Source organism: Populus euphratica, unplaced genomic scaffold, assembly GCF_000495115.2.
Source record: "Populus euphratica unplaced genomic scaffold, PopEup_1.0 scaffold41.1, whole genome shotgun sequence".
Classification (NCBI taxonomy): Eukaryota; Viridiplantae; Streptophyta; class Magnoliopsida; order Malpighiales; family Salicaceae; genus Populus; species Populus euphratica.
Genome location: NW_011499868.1, coordinates 121775 through 144593, shown reverse-complemented (window position 1 = coordinate 144593; position 22819 = coordinate 121775). Strand labels below are relative to the sequence as shown.

General features: G+C 31.0%; 3 protein-coding genes across 5 annotated transcripts; 1 reads left to right on the top strand and 2 right to left on the bottom strand.

Moving 5' to 3' along the window:
* Positions 1-5414: 5414 nt before the first annotated feature.
* Positions 5415-9060, bottom strand: LOC105126497 (protein HGV2). The gene is made up of 6 exons (XM_011027370.1): positions 8699-9060; positions 7910-8151; positions 6939-7142; positions 6691-6781; positions 6229-6499; positions 5415-6146 (listed from the first exon to the last, which is right to left on the bottom strand). Exons 1-6 carry the CDS (start codon positions 8935-8937, stop codon positions 5811-5813), a joined length of 1383 nt encoding a protein of 460 aa, XP_011025672.1. The 5' UTR covers positions 8938-9060; the 3' UTR covers positions 5415-5810.
* Positions 9061-16326: 7266 nt separating this feature from the next.
* Positions 16327-17093, bottom strand: YCF37 (homolog of Synechocystis YCF37). Its single transcript, XM_011027369.1, has one exon. The coding sequence runs from the start codon at positions 17004-17006 to the stop codon at positions 16503-16505; it is 504 nt and encodes a 167-aa protein (XP_011025671.1). The 5' UTR covers positions 17007-17093; the 3' UTR covers positions 16327-16502.
* A 3011-nt stretch (positions 17094-20104) lies between these two features.
* On the top strand, positions 20105-22607 carry HCF164 (Thioredoxin superfamily protein). Of its 3 annotated transcripts, none has more exons than XM_011027367.1 (5): positions 20105-20375; positions 20458-20682; positions 21113-21216; positions 21337-21669; positions 22349-22607. In XM_011027367.1, the coding sequence occupies exons 1-4, from the start codon at positions 20199-20201 to the stop codon at positions 21617-21619; spliced, it is 789 nt and encodes a 262-aa protein (XP_011025669.1). In that variant the 5' UTR covers positions 20105-20198; the 3' UTR covers positions 21620-21669; positions 22349-22607. The 3 variants fall into 3 exon arrangements, with proteins under 3 accessions (XP_011025669.1, XP_011025668.1, XP_011025670.1); XM_011027366.1 differs by having other exon boundaries at positions 20107-20375; positions 21337-21676; XM_011027368.1 differs by having other exon boundaries at positions 20109-20375; positions 20461-20682; positions 21337-21676.
* The last annotated feature ends 212 nt before the right edge of the window (positions 22608-22819 follow it).

Here is a 22819-nt window from a genome sequence, read left to right as displayed (position 1 = left end):
TCTTCGCTACATCAAAGGCACAATAAAAGAAGGTATGTTTTATACCTCAAGTACAAATTTCAATCTTACTAGCTACTCGGATAGTGATTGGGGTAGAGATCTGGATGAAAGAAAAAGTACAACAGGGTTTGTATTTTTCATGGGAGATACATCTTTCACATGGTCATCCAAGAAGCAATCGATTGTCACGTTATCAAGCTGTGAAGCTGAGTATGTTGTTGCCAACTCAGCTGTATGCCATTTAATATGGTTAAGGAATTTGCTGAAGTTTTTGGGATTTCCTCAAGAAAATCCTACAGAGATTTATATCGATAATCGATCAGCGATTGCATTGGCAAAGAATCTGGTGTATCATGAAAGAAGTAAACATATTGATACACGTCATCACTTTATCCGAGAGCATGTAAAGAACAAAGAAGTCGAGCTGATATCCTGCAAGACAGATGATCAAGCTGCAGATATCTTTACCAAGCCATTGAAAAGAGAAGTATTTATCAGATTGAAATTCATGCTTGGAATGACATACCTCGATTGAGTTTAAGGGGGAGATTTGTTGAAGTAAACTCAATCTAGAAGGTCAAGGAAGGCAGCCACCAGCTGTCACCGCCCAGCCACCAACCGACCAGCCGTCAGTTGCTTTCACATCGTCGGCCACAAACCGCCTTCACACTTGAAGGTTGAATTTTCTTGTTTTGATTTCGTGTGTAAATAGATGTGTATGGAGAGATTGAGAGAAACACTAGAGAGAAAAAGAAAAAGAAAGAGGGGTTGTTATTGTAAGCTTGTTGTTCTTGAAATAAAAAAATGTGTTTTATCCCCTCCAAATGTTTCAAAACCACTACAAGTGGTTTCTTCCACCAACAAATTTCATGTTCTCTGTCTCACACACATTAATGCTCCACTTTGCCTCTCAAGAGGCAACTGGGTTTTTTTTTCTAAAAAAAAAAGATTGCACAGCACAATACCCATGACAAAATCATCCAAAAACCTTACAAAATCCTAGAGAGTAGTTAAGTTTGATTCTTTATTAATCACTCCATACATTCAGAAAAGAAAATAAGAGAAACCCCAGGTTGGCCAACGCAACAATGACCATAATCAGAAGATACATAGCAGAGCTTGGACGAAAATGGTAGAAGCAAGCAACGGTATCCATTATTCATGCACAAACACAGCATGACCCTTTAATGTGACGTAGTACTCTCTCCCCAGCATTCATCCTTAGGAGTTCCGAGTGACTCTCTCCCCAGCATTCATCCTTAGGACTTCCGAGTGACTGCGACAGGAAAGCTGCATCGGAGACCTTTTACTTGGCAGATTTTATATCGCCAAGAAAACAGGGAAAGAAAAGGCATAAGATAAATTGATTTGTATAAAAAAAAAAAATTGGGGCATAAAAATCTTGGATGAGTCACTAATTGCACGCATAATCTAACATATAAAGTATGATAAGCAATGTAATGTCATTAAAATACGTATTTAAAGACAACAACATCAGCGCTGGTGCCTTCCATTTAAAAAAAAAAAAGAAAACAAGGATATTTACAAGAAATTAACCATTTGAATAGGCTTCTGGTATAATTCACTGTAAAAGTTGGAGATATACCTGCAGCCTTGGTAGCTGAATTAGCTGGTAAAGTTCTGTATGGTTGTTGCTCGGCAGCTGTCTCCTCTTTAAGGATGACAACCCCCGGCCATGGCTTGCACTTGCAGTGCTTTCCCTTCTCTATGCCCGCATACACGGCGGTGAGGTGGTTGCCACACCCACCCCAGGAATATTTATTGCATTTCTCGCACGTTACTCCGTAGCACATGGTTTTAGTTGTTGTGGGCGCAAGAACTTGTATGTTATCGATGCTGCTTCCCAATTTCTCTTATACTGTAAGGTAAACGAAGTGTCCACTGTGATGGCATAAGATACCTTCTAGGAACACAAAATGTTCAGGCTAGAACACAATAATTACGAGTTAATTAGTTATTTTACCATTGCTCATGCGAATGCTTTCTGCGGACGAAAGTTCCAAAACTCTTGAAGAATTAATAGTGTTCTTAAGGGTGTTTTTGAAATATTATTTGTAATGTTAATTCAAAGGGAATCATTGTAAAGGGTTTTTCATTTAATTTATGTTTGGTTATTTTTTAGCTATTTAAATCAATAATTTAAAAAAAAAAAAAGATTCTAAACTTAAAAACTGATTTGATATTTGGAATTGAATTCAACCCCGATAATTATAAATATCCTATGAAATAAGCAAACTAGAGATTAGAGAATTTAAAACCTTTCTGTCCCACTTTTCTTGCTTCTGATGATCCCCGCCACGGAAGCGAGTATGCGTAATGCGGTGTTTGAGGATGCTGTTAAATTGTGTTTTTTTATTAATTTTTTATTTTTATTTTAAATTATTTTTTATTTATAAATCATTTAATGTACTAATATCAAAAAAATAATTTTTTAAAAATAATTTAATATATTTTTAAATAAAAAAATATTTTAAAAAATAATCTCTACCGTTATATGACTAGCATATAAAGCGTGAGTGGAATAAAACTTTACCCTAGAATAAATGCGGGGAAAGCATCATTAATGTTCTACATCTTGAAAAGGACGAGAGTATATATGCCGGTTAAAGCTACGAGGACGTCATTGAATATATATATATATATATATATGTGCATTTTCAGTAATGACTTGTGAAAATCACAAAGGAATTTTTTTAAAAAAAAATTGCATTTCTAAAATTATAAAGAAATGCTAGAAAATAAATATATCATAATCATGAGTTATTACCAGCGATGGTCCTCATCTTCATTCCTAGCATCACTTATTACTTGAGGTGGCGCAGCCTATAATTTGACTTCACATCATCAGCTCCTTCCAGCCACAATTCCCAACTGCAACGTGACTGCAAACACGCTTCAATCAGCCCTTTTTGTATTTAAAAAAAATTAATTTTTTATTTATTTTAAATTTATATATTTTAAATTTTTTAAAATTATTTTGACATGCTAAGATTAAAAATAATTTTTTAAAAATAAAAAATATCATTATTATGTATTTTAGCATGAAAAATTATTAAAAAAACAACCACAACTATATTTTTAAATAAATTTTAATAGTGCTTTTTCACAAAAAAAAAATCATTAAATAAAACTAAAAAGATCAATTTAATTAATCTTTTATATTTTTTTATATAATAAAATAATTTATTTATCAATTAAATAAAAAAAGTTAGATTGACATACAAGAGCATTGTAGTTTTTTTATCTTTTTCAAAATAGTTAAATTATTTCAGTATCGTTGATGACAATTTTTTAAATAATGAGGTTCATAGGCTTTCCTATCTTTTATTTTATTTAGCATGATAAAATAATTATATTATTTTTAAAAATAAAAAAAATAAAATTTATGTAAAATAAAAATTTATAATGAATGTTTTTCAATTGTAATCAACTTGAATAATAGACTATCCATCTTTGAACAAATACAAAATATTAATTAAAAAAATTAGATGCCACGTGTAATGAACAAACATGTCTGCAAGTAGTCAGGGCATGTTGTCTCATACAACAGCCAAAAAATAAATCCAACCTCTATCTCGATTAAAACATCTGGTGGTAGTGCAAATGATGGGATAGTGGTCATGGTGTTATTCACAGCGATTCACAGCGGTTGAATTTCTCTCTTCTTTTCTCTCTCCTAATCCTGAGCTTCGTATTGGTCCAACCAAAACTCAATTATGTCCTTCAATTTACATTTATTTTAGTTTTAGTTTTTATTTTTTTATTACTATATATATTTATTTTAATTTTAGTTTTTATTTTTTTATTACTATATATTGATTTTAATATTTTTTAAAGTTTATTTTTTTATTATATTCCGGAGCATTTCATTTCATTTCATTTATTTATTTTAAATCTAGTCATTATTTTTTTTTCTTGATTTTTTTTCAATTTGTTTCCTCAACATTTTATTTCATTTAACTTGTGTATTTAATTTTGATTTTCATTTTTTTATCATTTTTTTTAAAATTATTTTCTTGATTTATTTTGATTTTCAATTTAGACCATAACTATTTTTTTAATTTAGTTTTTATACCAAATTTGATTCTCATTGTTTTAATTAATATTTTTTATTTTTTAAAAAAATTCATGATTGAGAATTTTGTTTCTTGATTTTTTTTGTGTTTATTTTTTACAGGGTAATCTTGATCTCATGATCTCGATTACTAATTTTGATTAGTCTCCTTTTAAAGTTTGTTGTTTTTTAGATTTTTTTAAATTGATTTTTTTTATTTTCATCATTGATATTAATTTTTATTTATGAAGCTTTTTTTTTTTTTTTACTTTCATCCTTTAGAATCCTTTAGCATTAAATTATTAGTGTTTGAGCTTTATAATTTTTTTATTTTTTTTCTAAGGAGTTATTCAGGTGTGGTTTAATCAGGTTAACTTACATTGACTCAGTTTTTTTTCGTGTTTTTTTTATTAATTTAACTATAGTTTTTTATGTTTTTTTAATTTAATTTTTTTCATCCAAATATCATGGTAGATCAATTAAATTATTTTAAGTTAACTCAATTTTGATATATCTTTATTTAAAATTAATTTTATTTTTTAATTTTATCATTTAATTTTAGACTAATAAACATTAAACTTTATGAGTTTTTTTTTTTTTAACAGAAATATCCTGAACTCTTATCTCATATAACGTATTAGTAAAGTTAATCTAAATTTTTATTTTTCCATTAGAGCTAAACCGCCACGAGCCATCATTCTAGTACATTCTAGTATAACATAATCCCACTAATCCGACAAAGTGGTTTACCAATGACGACCACATATCTCTGTTTCATCTGACCAGATACCAAGTTCAACCCACGTAGAGAATCTTGCAGGCTCAAACCATCTCCCTAAATGACTTCAAAAATTATCGCAACTAGAGCTGCTATAATTTCCATTCCCCACAACGGAGGATCATGGAGTCCGGAGCAATAGGTTTCCAGCAAGCATGATCCATTGCTGACAGCAACCATGGCCTTGAAATGAAAGTTTTAAGAGCAGATACCCTCTCCCATACGGTATGTAGAGATGGTAATGGGTATCCATGTATCAAATTTCTTGATATTCAATGTTCATATCCTACTATCAATTGGGTAACAAACTTAAATATTTATAAAATAAAATAGTTAATACAAACACACGTGTGTGTGTTTTATATCAATATTGAAATGCATCATAATGTATTAAAAAAAATCTAAATATTCTATAAATATATTTAAATAATATAAAAATATATTTCAAATTAAATTCAAGCAGATTTTATGCTAGATTTAACAATGCATAAAAAATCCAAACATTATATATATATATATATATATATATCAAATTAGATTCAAGCAAATTTGGAATCCTACAGAAATCCCAATCTGTAAAGGAACATTCTGCATGAGAATAGTTCCAAGCACAAGGCACCACTTCAACATTGAAATATGGATTCAATCGGTCCATTTCTTCCCAAAATTAATGAAGTGTGTTAGTATAACTGAAATATACGCAAAGCTTTTACAAGATGCTAAAAGAGTATTGCTCTCCAAAGTCATATCACAGAAATAGTATAGGAAAGTTACTGCCACCTCCATAGCAGATAGCGCATTAACACTGCTCTATACAGCAGTCACCAAGTAGGACCACTCCAGCAGCTCTCAAGGACCCATCACATCGATATTTCAATGGTTATATTTGATAGTGCTAGAATCTTTACCAGCTTGCACTATGATCATCAAATCACTGACCATTTAAATTCAGAACCACTAAAAGGTTTTTCCATCCCCTTTGTCAGATGAGGGATCAGGAGTAGGTTTCTTCACTGGGCTTGATCCAGTTGAACCTGTACCGGTCAAAACTCGCTTAACTCCCCTTCCGACGACACCAAGATCTGTGACTCCAGAAGCCCCATTTGTGTGAGCAGTGGAAATGGTTGGTGAGTCAAAACCTCCACTGCTAGTAGCAGTACCCATCTGAGAAGAGCTCGTGGCAATTGGAAAAACACTCTTCTCGCCTCCCTTTCCCTTAGCAGCAGCTACCATTCCCAGGATTTCTGAGAGGATGGACTTTGGGTTCAGGACCAGCTGTTGTAGATCTTCAAGCTGAAAATACAAAGATGCACAGTTCACCTCAGGATGGTTTACATGAAATTCTAACACTTGCACAGAGACTAGTGGCACTTACCTTCTTTTCCAGCTCCCCAGACAGGCCAGTAAGCGTTTCAATCTCTGCTTCTTTATCGGTCACAGATTTATCAGCCTGCATGTCAGACAACTGCTGGCCACCCTCATCTAATTCAGAAATAGCTGGTGTTATGGCTGATTCTCCTGAACTCTTTACTTCATTGATGAGTCGCTGCAACCGTGCCTTGCAAACTGATATAGCCTTCTGGCAATATGGGATTGCTTCCTGGGGCTTAGAGCCAATCTCCAGACACAAACATATCCGAAAATTTCTAAATTGCACAGTTAAGGCTGTGACAAAGTGAATAAGAAGATGGAATCCCTAAAACGCAAAAGTGGTTGGCCCAGACAAAGCACATGTGACTATCAGTAAATTTAACTGGACCCGGAGAATAAATAAACTGGCGATGTGTAATCCTTACCATCCCAAGACAAGGGAGTATGTAAACCTTGAAAAGGATACAGTTCAGCTAAATGTCTACTGTCTGGTTCAACAAGCCTTTCTAAAATGGACAGTGACTTCTGGTAGTCACTGAGAGATGTTTCAATATCCTCTGCATGAAGCAAATAAAAAATACAACACGCATTTAAGCCAAGCAAGAGGCAAAAAGAAACAAAATACAAATATTAGTAATGCATCCATATATATATATATAACCAAAAACATTCTCACCATTGCAAATTTAAACTCAAATAAATGGATAAACAGACCTCTTTCCAACGCAACTTCTGCCAGTGCTGATAGTATGTCAACTTTATCCATTGTGTCACCAGGGTGTTTTTCTGCAATTGCCCTTGCAACATCTAGCATTTTCCATGCCAAATCAAGGTCAGATTCCTCTTCGTCTGCATCAGCAAGGTCGTCATCATCATCACTTCCCTCATCATCTTCTTCTTCATCTTTCCCATCAGAAGCTGTAACAGAATACAGACATAACAAAAAGAAATAATCAGACACATTTTAACCATGAGACTGATGCTACTACTAGCCCTATAAAACTAGAGATGGCAGCTTACGTCCAATCCCAGGAACCTTCCCGCCTTGGTGGAAGTTCAAAAATCTTAGTGCATACAAAATCATTAGATCATTTACCATCAAAAGGATCTCAAATACCATTTCCTTCATCCATGCTCCCAATAATTCTTTAATGGATGTATGCATGTGTGCATAGAGGGGGCAAGAATGTTAAGGATAAAAAATCATTGACAGTCATTTTGCTCAAGCATAACAAATTTAATGCAAATTCATGCAGACTGTTTCATTGTCAGAACATCAAGTACCTTGCAAACATGGACCCCATGCTTGTGTGGTGACAAAAATATGCAAAACATATGTTGCACTCCTTAAAGCATCAAAGGAGGCATATATCAAATGACACAATAAGTAGATGATTCTTTTAAATTAACTACTCCAAACCACAAAGATAGACCCTTTTAGAAAACAGGCACAAAAAATAGCAACATATGTTTGAATTTCTAACGTTCAGGGTTCAGTTTATTCATTTTCACATATTTACACCCATTACTGATAGAGATTGCACCCACACGTCACAAGTTCAAAGCAAAGAAATTGAATGTTGATAAATACCAACAAACATTAACAAAAAAGCAACCTATTAACTACCATGACAACTTATGAACTAACATATGAGCAACAAAATACTGATAATTATCAGCTGCACCTTCTGGATGATTAAAACCCCCATCTTCTCCAACATTACTAGAAGCAGAAGTAGTCGAAGATTCTCCATTTAAAACACTCTTACAAGCTGCATCTTTATCACCATTTTGTTTAGATTCACTATCCTTCTTAGGCACCATGCCCAACGGATCAGCCTCCTCTTGCGCTTTATACAACAGTGCACGTCCATATTGATAGTATGCATTCACACATTCAAGTGCAAGCTCGCCATGATGCAAAACCCTAACAAAATCAAAATTTAGAAAAATAAGAAAAACATTAAGTAAACTAAAGCTCCATCAAAATCTGCATAGATTTATTGGAGCAAAATCTCACTCCCAAATGCACAAATACCAAATTCATTCAGCACAAGTTAAACACTTCAGAAGTATGACCCCTAAAAAATTTGTTATTATTTAAACTCCAGCACATTTTACCACTAAGATTCCCAAAATAACGTTGCCCTTCTCTTTGCTCTTCTTAAACGTGAAAGTCTTAATTATATAAACCCTAAAACCCCAATTACCTAAACGACTTTTGAGAAAAACCCATTTCATTAATATCAAATTCTTTCGATTAAAGTAGAAAATTCTGAAACTTGACACAAAATTTACACATTCTATCTGCAAATTTCTTCCCAAATTAACCACATTTTTTATAAGTAAAGCTCCACCGTAAAAAAACCCTTAAACCAAAACTACTAAAAACCATCGACAGAGAGATTTGACTACTTAAGTGCAATGTTCGACTAATCAAAACCAAAATTAGACAATGAAATGAAAACCCTAACCTGATTTCAAGGGCACGGCTAAAGCATTCTACGGCTTCACTGAAGTCATTTTCTTTAAGCGCTGTAGATCCTTTCTCTAATAACTCAACAGCGAAATCCAGAGACTTCTCAGGGTCTGAAGTTTCTCCATTGTTGTTGTCATTGCAGGTGAAAGAGGCGGTTACGTCATGAGAGGTAGTGGTGACTTCGACTGAGGCTTGGGCTTCTGAGGCGGCTGTTATTGAGGGTTCCGGAGCCATGATTTTTGCTGTAGTAGAGAAAAATGGAGAGGGAGAGGAAGTAGGAGGAGGTTTAACGTGCTTTTAAAAAGGGCTTGTTGTGGCGGACAAGATGATTTTGACGAGTGAGGTGTCGTCCGTGGGAATTCGGGCTGTTAATAAATAACAAGCAGTATTTTTTTTAAAAAAAAAAAGATGATTGAGAATACAAGTATAGTTATTTTTTAAAATATATTTTATTTAAAAATATATTAAAATAATATTTATTTATTTAAAAAAAAATATTTTTAATATTTACATATTAAAATAATCAGATAACATTAAAAAAATATTAACTTAAAGCAAAAAAGTAAAAAAAAATTAATTTTTTAAAAAATACTTTTAAAACATAAAAATAAATAAGGATTCATTTAGATTTGAATTTAGGCTAAAAAAAAAATTTGTTTGCATTTAAATTATTTTATTTTCATGTAGTATTTTTTTTTCAAGTTTTAAGACTATTAATTTATATGTCAAGTGAAATTAAATATTTGTTTGACTAAACACTTTTTATTTTCAATTATAATTTTAAAATTATAACATATGAGTTATAATTTAGAATTTAAAAGTGTATTTAACTAAAAAAGAATCATAATAACTTTTTTTTTAAAAAAAAAGTATAAGTTAGATTTAATAAGTTAAAAGTTAAAACTCTTTATTTTTTAATTCAATTTTATAATAAATTTTTTTATTTAAATCAAATTTTTATTTCCAACCAAACATATTTATGATTTTTTAAGTGAGAAATTAAAAATAAAATCAATTTGCAAAAATTATACCAAATTCATCCTTAAATGAGCTTTTCTAGTTAAATTAGTTTCTTTTTTCTTGATTTCTTTTCCCAGTTTTTAGATTAATTTCGACTCATGTTTGAAATTGTATTTTTTATAAAATTGATTTTTTAAATTAATATTTTGAAATTTTTTTATTTTTTTAATATGCTGATATAAAAAAAATATTTTTAATGCATTTTTAAATGAAAAACAATCATTATTACATTCTCAAACATCATCTTAATATATAAAAGATAAAATAAAGCATTATTGAGGTCTCAAACATAAAAAGCAATCATCATTCTCATTTTTTGAGCTTGTTTGATATTGTAGTAGTGATAGCGATTGTAGTTCAAAATGCTTTTCCCTTACAAAAATATTGAAATAATATTTTTTTTATTTTAAAAAAATTATTTTTAAGATCAACACATCAAAATATTCTAAAAACATTAAAAAATTCAAGGGAATGCGATTTACATTATGTTCCCAAACAAACTCTTTTTTTTTTTACCAAAAAAGAGAGCTTTCATTGTTCTAGTTTATAGAGAAGATAGTCCTTCTCACCTTTTTTCTTTTTTAATTTTGTTTGCTTGGCTAACAAGACTTCTTAATTTGCTTGAATATATTAATAGCTTGTGTAACATCCCATATTAACGGCCGAGGAAGTGATTACTGGTCTTAGTAGTAGTGTTGATTGCAAATATATTGTATGTGTTTTGAGGTATCAGGCTTATATGTGAGCTCGCTTATCAAGAATAAAACCGTAAGGATGGTAAGGCCCCAAACAGGCAATATCTAACATGTTGAATTGAGTTGTTACAGCTTGCTTGGAACTTATTAAAATAAACTAAAGGGGATAATATTTTTACTATGCATTTATTTATTATTCACTTTTTCATAAATCATTATAAATTGAAATAGTGATTTAAAAAAAAAATTCTAATTTAATCATCAATTTTATGTAATGTGTAATTGAATTTTTTTAGGCTCAAATTAATAGCCAATCAATTCCTTTTTTTAAGAGATGGTAAAATTGAAAAATAGATGATCAAGGTGAAAAACACAACTAAAAATAGGTGGCGGATTTTAATTTCATCTAGAAACTTTAGTTTAGTCCCCCATCTTTTTAACTTAATAGATAATTACTTCTTTATTTATAGAAATTTAATTTTGGTGTCAAACTTTATTTTTATCATTTTCCAGTTTATTTTTATAAAATAAGATGGAGAAAGAGACTTAGATTATGTTGTAGAGAGAGAAAGCTCGACATTGACACCTATTTTGATCACCAAAATAGTTAAAATTAGTATTAATAGATCCCACTAAATAAGAAAAGTCTTAAAATGGTTGTTTTAAATCTTAATATATTTTAAAAAACTAGATTTAAGTAGATGATAATAAATTTTATTTGGTTTGATTTATTGTTTGGAATGTTTTATGGGTTTATCATGTTGATATGTTGATTTTTTGATTTTTTAAAGCATTTTTAGGTAAAAATCCTCATAATCTTAATTTTCCAACTAGGTGGTCAATATCTAAGTTAGGTTAGGGTTGTCAATTCCGTTCCATTTCGTCCAGAATGGCAGAAACATTCCATACCAATTCAAAAAACGGAACAAAACGGAACAAATTTCATCTCATTTTAAACCTCAGTCCGTTCCGGATTTTTCGGCTAACTTCCGCCCGGAACGTTCCGGTTTCATTCCACATATTCCGTTCTCCTCTTGAAAAGCCATTGAATTAAATTGAACCTTCTTCAATTTAATTAATTAAACCACTCAATTATAAAAAGCTCTTTTTCATTACTATTTTCAATAACAATGATGATTAATAATATTATTAAAAATTATTATTACTATTTTCATTAACAATGATATGAATTTTTTAAAATTAGATTTATCACTAATATATATGATTTATATTCATGTTGTTTTTCTCATGTTTATACTTTGTAGGAATTTGAGCAAAACAAGAGATGTTTTATATTCCATTAGCCTTGATAGCATTGACCTAACTTTATATTTAAAATATTTGTGTTAAAAGATTTTACTTTCATAATATTTTGATATTTTATTTAAGTTAAATTACTTTAAGTTAAAGATCTATTTAATCTTAACTATTTAGAAATATTTTAAATTTTAAAATTATATTTGTTTGGCATTATGTTTGTATTGCATAATTTATAATTAATTTATCTTGAATTTAAATTATGTTTTTGAATATATATATATAAACAATACAATCCCGAAACGGCACGCCGAAACAGTCCGAAACTAAAACATTCTATTCTAATTGAAAAAACAAAACACTTACCGAAACAAAATTGACAATAGGTTAGTAGATGATATTATCTGTCAATTTTTTTTAAAAAAAATAAGAGCCTTAAAAAAAGAATCAACATGCTAGGCACATGAGTAGGCTTTTCTTTTCAAAAGGCCTGGGGCGATAAGCCATTAACAATGATTAAATTAGGCAAAGTGACTATGCCGAGGTTCCAACAAAGATTGAGATTATAAACAATTTTTTTTCAATAGTATAACAATTATTACCAACCAAAGATAGATCATCCCTTATTTTTTGCTGACAAAAAGTTGGTTTCTAGTTGTTTAACAACCTTTCAACTTGAAAATTATATCTAGTTTTTTTCACAAACAAATCAATTGAAAAGAAAGCGACTGAAGCAAACCTAAATGGAGAAGCAACCTAAAAATAGAAAAAGCAATGACAAAAATGGCGCCTCTTGACTTCACTACTTATAAAGACTAGATTAATAAGTCTGAAAATTATATTAAAAAAATCACATACAATAATAAATTCACAATTCCTTTGATCGAGAAAACAAAACCCAATACACTTAATTTTATGTATGATAAACATATGACAAAGAAAATATCACAATTCAGACAATTAAATAGTAGAGAAACATGTTTTTTTTTATTCAAAGTTCCAGCTTTTTGTTTATTCTAATGGCTACCCAAATTTCAATAGAAGACGTTAAAGCATCATAAAACACTAAGATTGATATGGTTATTTAGTGTGGTAATTCTCATTATGTAAACATACCCTAACCAATCATTGTTCCATCACACATAAAAAGAGAACAATTATTACATCGACAATATGTTTAGAGAAAAGGTGAAAACTAATATAGAACAAACCTTAGATATAGAGTCCATCAAAATTGTTGGGGAGAAGTTCAGAAGAAGTTTCATGTTGTTGATCTGGTGTTAGAATAACAAAATTATTTGCTAGAAATGAAATGGGGTTGCTACTTTTATTAAAAACCTGTAATTCGGCTCCCATCATGTTCAAGCATTATCTTAAGGACACAAATTATTTCAAAATTTATTAATCAAAATCATAAATAATTTAGAAATAAAAAGACTTCTTAGTAGTGTGGTTTTGAAGGAAGTCTTGAAGTTCTCCAAAGTCTTCTAGTGATACTTTAGGTTATCCTATAAAAAATAAATCATTTTAGTCCAAAATAAACCCTAAATTATTACCAAACATTCCAGCCTTGAGGCCATCAGAAATAACCTGAACGAATCAAGATTTTGAACATAGTGTGCTTACCATCTCTGTTATGGTTAGAAAGAAACTCTATAAAAAATCATAAAAAAATTCAATTGAAAACAATAATGAAACTACAGATCATGTCATGATTCATTCAACTAATAATAATAATAACAATAGGATGCTTATAGATTTTGATGACTCTATAATTGAAGTCATTTTTACAGGATCCTCCAATAACAAGTGATTTGAATCCCTTATTTTTTTAAAATTATTAACCACTACTCTCTTTCTTCAATTAATAAACACAAAGAATGATGATGAGTCTAAAAGGAAAAAAGACTTTTATGTTCCTTTATTTTTTATAATAAGGCATCATCTTCACTCTTATCTTATTAATCATCATATGTCTTTTCTCATCTCTTTTTACCAAGTTTTCTTGATACCTAAACTCTCAAAAGGACAACAAAAAAGGTTAGCATTCAAATCAATTGTCATAATTTTGCAAAATATAATTATAACGATTATTTAAAATACCCACGACAACAACCTACCTATTAAACCATGGGATAAGAAAAAGGACAATATGGGAAACTCAACAACAATAAGTAAATCAAATCAAATATAAGAATAGAAAAATGGAAGGGAATGAAAAAAATCACAGAAGCATCCTAACCCAAAACATTATTGAAGTCCATTGTACAAATGGGTTAAGAGGTAACAATATTTTCCTTACCTACTATTTAGTTGGTTGTCCTTACCATGTCCTGTAAGTTGAATAAGGAGAAGAAAACAAATTCATTTTGAATCAAATATAAGAGAAGCAAGAATATGACAATGATTTAGTAAGAATATCGATATATTGATCACAAGATATAAATTGAACTTGTAGTTCCTTCTAAGAAACCATGTTATGAACAAATTGAGAGTCAATTTTTACATGTTTCATTCGCACATAAAAAACTAGATTAGTTGTCAAATATATAGCGCCTATCATACAATAACACGGGAGAAGAAGAAACCAGAATACCTAAATAAGTAAAGAGGCAACACATCCATTTCAACTATATTAACAACAACTTTATATTCAATCTCAATAAAAAAACATGAAATAGTTTATTGCTTCTTTGATTTTCAAGAAACAAGATTATTACCGAGATAGATAACATAACCTCTAATAATATTTGATTGACAACATTACTTGCTTAATCCAAATGACTAAAAGCATGGAAAGAAAGCTCATTAGCACAAATAGGATGAACACATGTCATAAAAGTACTGTGAAGATAGCACATAACTCATTTAACAGCTAACCAATGCATATTTATAAATGTATGCATAAACTAACAAATCTTATTGATTATAAAACAAATGTTTGGCTAAATAAATAAGAGATATTAAAAACCACCCACAAGATGTCAAAAACATGTAGGATTGAAATATGGAGAGTCAAAGCCTCTAGGTAGGGAAGCAATGAGAGTCTTCATTAACAACTAATCTTATCGTATCCATTTAGTGTAGCATGAATTAAGACTTGGTGTTGATGTGTAGACTTGTTGAAGAAATTCATGCGGATAAGTCTTGTTGTCATCGATGAACCCATATTTGATCTTTCTAAAATAAATATTTTTTGTGGATAAGTTTGAGAGAAATACAATGGTGAGAGTTGTGTAATGTGGACTCAGGGCTAAAAGGGTTGCAATTGGCTGCCATATCTACAAGATTGTTTGTCATAGTTGTTTTCTGTGAAGATGCAAAAGAGGGTGTTGTGTTTTGTAGAAAAAACATATTATAGTTATGCAATTGACTCCGATACCATTTAAATTAGAATATCAAACAAGACAATAAGTAAAAGAATCCATGCTATAAATTTACACTAGTAGTCTATATTATTTATGAAGGGAGTTTTCAATATATATATAACATATGTTTATATACTTTTTATAAGAGAAGTCTTACATTTAGATATGTTAACTTAATGGGTTTTGGATATTAAACTAGTATAGTATAGAGGTACGAATAGCATGACCTAACCTACTGCTTTCTAGGCTGTCCTTAATACACCCTTTTAAGTTAAACAAGGGGAAAAAACACATTTATACTGGATCGAAGATAAGAGACGTGAGCAAACAACAATAACTTAGTAAGAATATCAAGAAATTAATCGTTAGAAGATATAAATCAAACATTTAGTTCCTTTTGAGCAAATGTGTCGTGAACAAAATAATAATCAATTTCAATGTATTTCAAAAAAAAAATTACATTAGAAAAAATAAGTGAGGAGAAAAAGAAATCAAAATGCCTAGATAAGTAAGGAGAGAGTGCATCTATTTTTATTCAACAACACTGACAATAGATTTATTTTCAGCCTCAGTAGTAGAAAACATGTAATAGTTCATTACTTATAACATTTCTAGGAAAAAAAAAAGATTATGATTAAGATATATAGCATAATCTTCTATCAATTTTTGATCATCAACATTACTTGTCTAATCTAAGTTGCTGGAACCATGTAAAAAAGCTCAGCGGACAAGTTGATCGAGAAATTCATGACTTATAACTTGATCAAATTAGCTTGATAGACTGATCCATAACCCGATTGACTAGCTCAGAGCTAACAGAGCCAACATCAATTTTTTTTTTTTTTAAAGAAAATGAAATAGCATCCTTTTGATAACAAATAATTGACCCGAGCTCACTAGATAACCCGACAACTCAATAACCCAAGTCATTCCGAGGTGGTTCTGTTCCGATCAGACAACTATAATATCTTAGAACCGCTTAGCAAATAAATTTGTAGCCCGGGATATCTATTTGTTTTTCAGATCTTTTTGATAAATTTGAAGTGGTGGTACCACACACTTTTGCTTACCAAACTAATATAAAGGACACAAATCATAAACCAAAACGCGTCAAATCATAATAAAACTCAAACAGATCAAACCATTTTCTTCAATTCATCCAATCCACCATTTCTTTATTATCTCATTTTGCAGCATAAAATAGTCGAAGTTCATTAGAATTGCAGAAAATGAGAGCAAATGTGTACCTTTTGATGGGATATTATCACTTGATATTTCTTCACACACTAATCACTTTTCTCCTCCATTTTAATGCACATTTCATTTTGCAATAAATACATTCAATTTGTAAATGATTTATTGATATAACTCGTTAAGAGCAAGGAGATATGAAATGGGATTTGCCATAAATTATCAAAATAAACACAATCAACTATAATTAATTGGCTAATCCTCTTACTTATGATTTAGAACCCTCAGGCCCCAAAATCCCATTAACAATGGCAGTAGCAACCAAGACCCCAACAACCTCCGCTCCAGCCACCGCACCAGCCTGCGCTAGCCCGCCAAAGCTCACCGCTTCCTCAATCTCCTTCTCTGCCGTCACAATCTCTTTCTCTGCTGTCTCAATCCCTCTCTCAACCGTCACGATCCCTTTCCCCGCTGTCTCCAACCCCTTCTCCGCCGTCTCAAACCCTTCCTTCACCAGCTCCTCAGCTTCCTCCTCCGCCCTCTTCAGCTTCTTCCTCAGCCCAAACAAGGGAATGTCCTGCGCCAGTGAAGATGGTTCTCTTAAGGCCAGTGCTGGTGCTGACGCTAGCATGAAGAGAAGATGTCTTCGGCCGGGGAAGGAAATCGGCGCAGGTTTAGGACTGATGTGCGCCTCGCAGATGGTGGGGTGTGCATTGCGCATACGGTGGAGAGAGAGAGTTCTGAGCGGCAGTGGTGAGAACGTCGAAGCCATGGATTTTACGGCTAACAGACTTGATCCTAGAAGACTTGATTCGTGAGGTTGATAAATACAAAGAAATGATTTTATTTATGTGGTGGTGGGACTTCGCAATTATATATTGCCAAAGAGTTTTCTTCTTTTTCCTTTTCTTTTTACGTAATAAAAACATATTTTAATTATTCCTACAAATTTTCTGAATCACCATGGATGTTGTTTTTACTAATGCCATAGCTTAACAAATAGTTCCTTGTACTAATCTCATCTTTCTACGCATGATTTTCGATTTTTATTTTAGTTTTATCTTTTTATGTTTATTTATGCTAATATCAATGTTCCACTTTTAAAATTATTTTTATTTAGTTCTAAATTGTAATTTTAATGTTGGATTAATCACATCTTCCATCCCTTTCTCTCTGCATCTCTGTTAATTAATTTCTTCATGTATTTTTATTATTATTCTAATATATTAATATTAAAAATAATTTTTTAAAAATAAAATATTATTTTAATATATTTCTAAATAAAGAAATTCCATTTTTTTCCCCATCGAAATTCTCTGCTAGTGTTATAATATATATTTATTTATTCCTTCATATTCCTTTTGTACCAGAAAAAAATTAATAATCTATTGGCAAACTCCTTAATTAAGAATTTGTGCGATGCTTAGGGTATCCATGACGAAAGAATATAGAAACGAGGTGTCAGTAACTGTTAGATTATCTGGTACAATTATGTTTCTACTGTATTTATATTTTAAAAGTGTTTTTAAAAAAATAATTTTTTTATTTAATTAATATTTTAAATTTTAAATTATTTTGATATGTTGATATTAAAAATATTTTTTTATAAATAAAAAAAATATAAAATATATTTTAAAATATAAAATATTTTGAAAAATAACTGTAATCGCATTTCTAATTAAAACACACCTTGTTTTTATTTGAAAATGCTAATTTTAGTGATTAATTTGCTATATTGCTTAGTTTTTAAGGAAAATAATAAAGCTCGATAGCATATAATTTTTTAAATGTTTTTTCTCTGATATACATTAAAATAATAATTTTTAATTTTTAAAAAATTATTTTTAATATCTAAAATAATATAAAAATTAAAATTTACTGAACCCTTTAGAACACAATACCAAACAATGATTAAGAGGTTAGACTTTCTTTGGTGTGCTTACAACAAAAATCACATTCAAGCTATCAAGTTGCTTGGAGTATTTTGAAATGGCATGGTTCAATGAAAACTTTAATGATTTTGAATATTAGGTTAAAAGAAGTTAATGCTTTTGGGAGGTAAGAAGGGCCAGGCTTGATCCATTCTAGGTCAAATAAGTTACGGATCTTGTGAAGATACGAGAACAGTTTGGATTCATAAAGGATACCATTAATATTTTTTGTTTGTTAATTCCTTCAATTAATATCAAAATAAAATTAATTTAAAGATCTTAGTTCCTTGTCGAGATCACTGCTCTTAGTGCTTGGCTTCATTTTTTTTAATTATTATTAAAAAAGGAATACAAAAGGGATTACTGAATTTCAAGATTTCAGATCACATGAACCTCTATTTGTTTATTTAAATGTTTATTGCCTTTTGTTTTCTCATTGCTCCTCGTGCTTGATACCTTAAATAATGTTCAAATTTTTTTATGGTTTTTTTTTTTTTTTTCAAGACTCTATCCCCCCTGGTCAGGCTTCTTGACTTGTGTCCCTTTTCAGTTTGGATTTAGGCATGTACTTCATCTATTTATTTGGCCATTTATAAAGTAGAACTTTGCACTCGTAATGGATTTGTGGTCCGAATAGAAATCATGTTGTTTGTTATAAGGGTTTCGGCTAGTATTTTATAGAAATTTATTAAGATGTTTAAGATCAATAGTAATTTGGTGTTATGGTAATGGTTATATTTTAAAATATTTTTATTTAAAAATATATTAAAATAATATTTTGATTGAAAAATCAGAATTAATAATTTTTAATTCAAAAATTCATTTTCAACTTATTATAGCTTTAAACACTTTAGAAATTATGATAAACTTATAAATAATCTCAAAAAACCCAAAAAATTTCTCAAAACTCGAAATAAAAAATCTTCTCGAACTTAAATATATTTTTAAGCATTTTCAAGATAAAAAAAAAACATATAATATGAATTTTCCTTATCAAATAGAACTATTTGAGACAAAGACCGAGTATTTTAGTGGCTGAAATCGACACCAATAATATTTTTATATCTTTACTACTGGAATCCAACGACCTCTCTCTTCTTTTAAAACAAGAACTAAAAAATAATAAAAATATATTTTTGTATTGAAATTAAATTGAAAAAATATTAAAAACTAAATATGTATATTTTTTAAAGTATGAGGACTAAATTATTTTTTCATGTGAGCGTTGAAACCATCATCCATTTATAGTGTCTTTTCTACTTTGTCTCCTATTTTTTTAATTTTATCCTTAATTAATAAATTTAATTTAATTATTCTTGAATTATGCTAAAAAATGCAATTATAAAAAAAATTGAAGATCATATTAAAAAAATAAACATTAAATCTATGTGAGGGGATGGATAATGCAATTTGCATATTTTTAGTAGTTGTTTCATTTAATATGAAATGATAAGTCTCTCCACCCGAAAAAGATTTAATGTAATTAAACATTTTTGTAATTCCTTATATGTATTATTTCAAGAGACAAGTTTATAATATTTCAAGAGTTGTTATTTATCATTGTAGAATCCTCTTTAAAGAAAATATATCTTTTTGAATAGATAATTCTTATAATATAAAAAATAGAAATTGACCCGGCCGACCCGGTCAAAATCCGGTGACCTGGTCAAAACCCGGAACCCGGGCCGGGTTTAAAAACTATGCCTGAGATAGGGTTGGAATCATGAGGTGGTTAATAATATTTTTTAAATGATAAAATAGCCCGGCCTGACGGATTGACCTGAGACCCATTCGACCCGGGCTGATGAAAAAATAAAGTGAGCCATGACCCGACCGACCCGGCGGGTTTAGCAAGTGAAAACAATCTAAAATAATTAAAAAAAAAATTGTTCTTAGAACGACCTTCAAAATCCACTCGTTCTAGAGAGGCAAAAACAAGTGCCCGCTTACACCTTGACCGTTAAAATTAATTAGCACAAAAATTCACTAATACAAACCAAAAAAGAAAAACCGACTTCTCTTACAAAATCTCCATGGCTCGTGTGGCTCCAAACCCTCTTTGTCTCCATAGATTCCGGCCATATCTTCAAGCCTCTCATTCTTCACCATCACTCCTCAAATCCACTTTCCACTATCAAACCAAACCTCGCAAATTCCCTACTTTTTCTTGCCAAACAAACCCCGACTCATCTGAAACCTCCACCCCAACGGTACAGCCCCCATTTTCTCCTTCACTTATGTCACTAAATAGCAAGTTATAATCTTTTCTGAACTGGTCTGTTTCTTTTAATGCAGGAAAAAGAGGTCCTTGAACCTGGTCCGGTTAGTGATGATACCAAAAGAGAGGATACAGGCGCGTCCCAAGATTCTGGGTCACCTGAATTTCCAAATAAAGATGTTAATAAACGAATAGCAGTGGTTTCTCTTCTTGCTGCTGCCGGACTTTTCTTGTCTTCAAGGTTGGATTTTGGTGTTTCTTTGAAGGACATATCTGTTGCTGCTTTGCCTTATGAAGAGGTTTGCTTTATTGGATTAAAGTTGGAATTCTTGTCAAATAGGTTACAATTGAGAGGGAGTTCTAATTCTTTTTAATAATGGGTTTTAAGGAAGGTTATCCTTTGTGGAATTTTTATTATTATTCGCCATTATTTTTTATGTTAATTAGTAAAAAGTGGGTTTTCTGTTTATGAATTGGAATGTAATTTGTTTATATCCTTGGAATTGAAAGCAATTGAAGGATTTCTCTTGGTTGTTAATAGGGTGTCTAAGTGAATTTTCTAGTTTTAGTAGAAAAGTTTTGATTGGTTTATATTAGTTTTGATGTCAAATTCAAAGTGGAATTGCTTTCTGAAAATAATGTTCCATTTGAATGTAAATGGTTAATGCCATGTTCTGTACTTATACTTTGTTTGTTGCTTATTGGGTTTTTTCTGGTGTCTTTATTTAGGCCCTCTCAAATGGGAAGCCAACTGTTGTGGAGTTCTATGCAGATTGGTGTGAAGTATGTAGAGAGTTAGCTCCCGATGTCTACAAAGTAGAGCAGCAGTACAAGTAACAGCCTTGATCAAGCGTTGATTAGCTATATGATATTTGAGTTATCTCCTTTTACTTGGTGATTCTGTTGTTTCCTGTTAATTTAAATGTGCCTGCTAAATGCCACTTGCCTTTTAGGGACCGTGTGAATTTTGTTATGCTGAACGTTGATAATACCAAGTGGGAACAAGAACTTGATGAGTTTGGTGTTGAGGGTATTCCGCACTTTGCATTCCTGGATAGACAGGGGAATGAAGAGGGTAATGTAGTTGGCAGGCTTCCAAGGAAGTACCTACTTGAGAATGTTGAAGCTCTTGCACGTGGGGAAGGATCCATACCTCATGCCAGAGTTGTTGGACAATATTCAAATGCAGAAAACAGGAAGGTGCGCTCAGCTGTTGATCCTAGAAGCCATGGGTAGATACTATGTTCTGAGTTACAAGACTTGTCAATTTTTCACCTGAAATTCAGGTCCGAGGTTAGTTCTTTACAACATTGTAATGCTTTCTCATCTTGTATCTAATTCCACATGAGTTTCTAGCATTAGGAGAGGACGCATCATTTTGGGATTCATTCGAATTCATGTACATAAAATGTGACTTTGGCTCTACAACAGGAGATTGTGCATCATTTTTGGAATTCATTCAAATACATTTACATAAATTCTTTTTTGGAAAAGTGTTCATGAGGTAATTTTGATAACTATTCTAGTTAATTTTATAATAATGATAATCAGGTAGCTTGATAATGCTGCCAAATAATCTGATTGCACCGTTCTGGTAGCAAGGAACATTGACATTCATCTACCGTTTATCTCTCATCAACCAAGGACCTCCAATTTTAGGGGAAATAAGCGCCACACTTAATGATGAAACCCTTTCTGAAGTGATGTTTTATACATTTGTTTTTTTCAATCTTGGATGATTGCTTGTTATAAACTGTTTTAAATTTTTCTTCCATGGGCCTGTTGTGAAATAATGAAATCATCACAAGATGTTGGTTTTTCCACTCAATATATCATAGGTGGAACGAAGATGGAATGTTCTGTTTTGCAAATGATTCATATGAAAGAGTTTCTATGGTGTAGCGGTTTCTAGTTTAGTCATGACTAGATTGTGCTCAGGATCTAATATGTGATGATCTCTTGCAGGTTGAATCTTCCATTCCATGTTTGACTTTCACCTGCTGTTGATTTTATCAATAGGGGTCACATTCTGGATACTTTTTTTCCGTCTTCAGGTTAGCTTTGTTTCTCAATTATAGAATTCTGCGAGAAGAAGAAACTTCTTTATAGCCTGTAAAACCCATGTACAGATCCTGAATAACACATGATCCTGATGTGGTTTGTAAATGGTACTTTCATTTCCCTTTCAAATCCTGAATAAGGCGTACTCCTGGTGTGGTTTATATAAGTGGTGATTGCATTTCCTTGGACCTTTGGATCCATGCAAGCATATAGTTGATAAACGTGTTTGGAGGGTTGACATGGAGACTGACCTGGGCTTGGTTTCGAGTTGAACCGGACTAGTTTTTGACCCGATAAAACTTGATTAGCTTAGCTGAATTCTTAGTGATCCATTTGGTTCAACACCAAAGAATATTTTTCAAGGACAAAGCAGTT

Bases quoted from the DNA above. Each gene is read 5' to 3' on its own strand.
- LOC105126497 (XM_011027370.1), bottom strand. From the start codon at position 8,937: ATGGCTCCGGAACCCTCAATAACAGCCGCCTCAGAAGCCCAAGCCTCA. The intron at 7,143-7,909 runs GTGCAGCTGATA...ATTCTGTTACAG, and splicing joins GGGTTTTAATCATCCAGAAG to CTTCTGATGGGAAAGATGAA. The intron at 6,782-6,938 runs GTCTGTTTATCC...TGCTTCATGCAG, and splicing joins AGAAGTTGCGTTGGAAAGAG to AGGATATTGAAACATCTCTC.
- YCF37 (XM_011027369.1), bottom strand. From the start codon at position 17,006: ATGGCTTCGACGTTCTCACCACTGCCGCTCAGAACTCTCTCTCTCCAC.
- HCF164 (XM_011027367.1), top strand. From the start codon at position 20,199: ATGGCTCGTGTGGCTCCAAACCCTCTTTGTCTCCATAGATTCCGGCCA. The intron at 20,683-21,112 runs GTTTGCTTTATT...GTCTTTATTTAG, and splicing joins CTGCTTTGCCTTATGAAGAG to GCCCTCTCAAATGGGAAGCC. The intron at 21,217-21,336 runs GTAACAGCCTTG...CTTGCCTTTTAG, and splicing joins AAAGTAGAGCAGCAGTACAA to GGACCGTGTGAATTTTGTTA.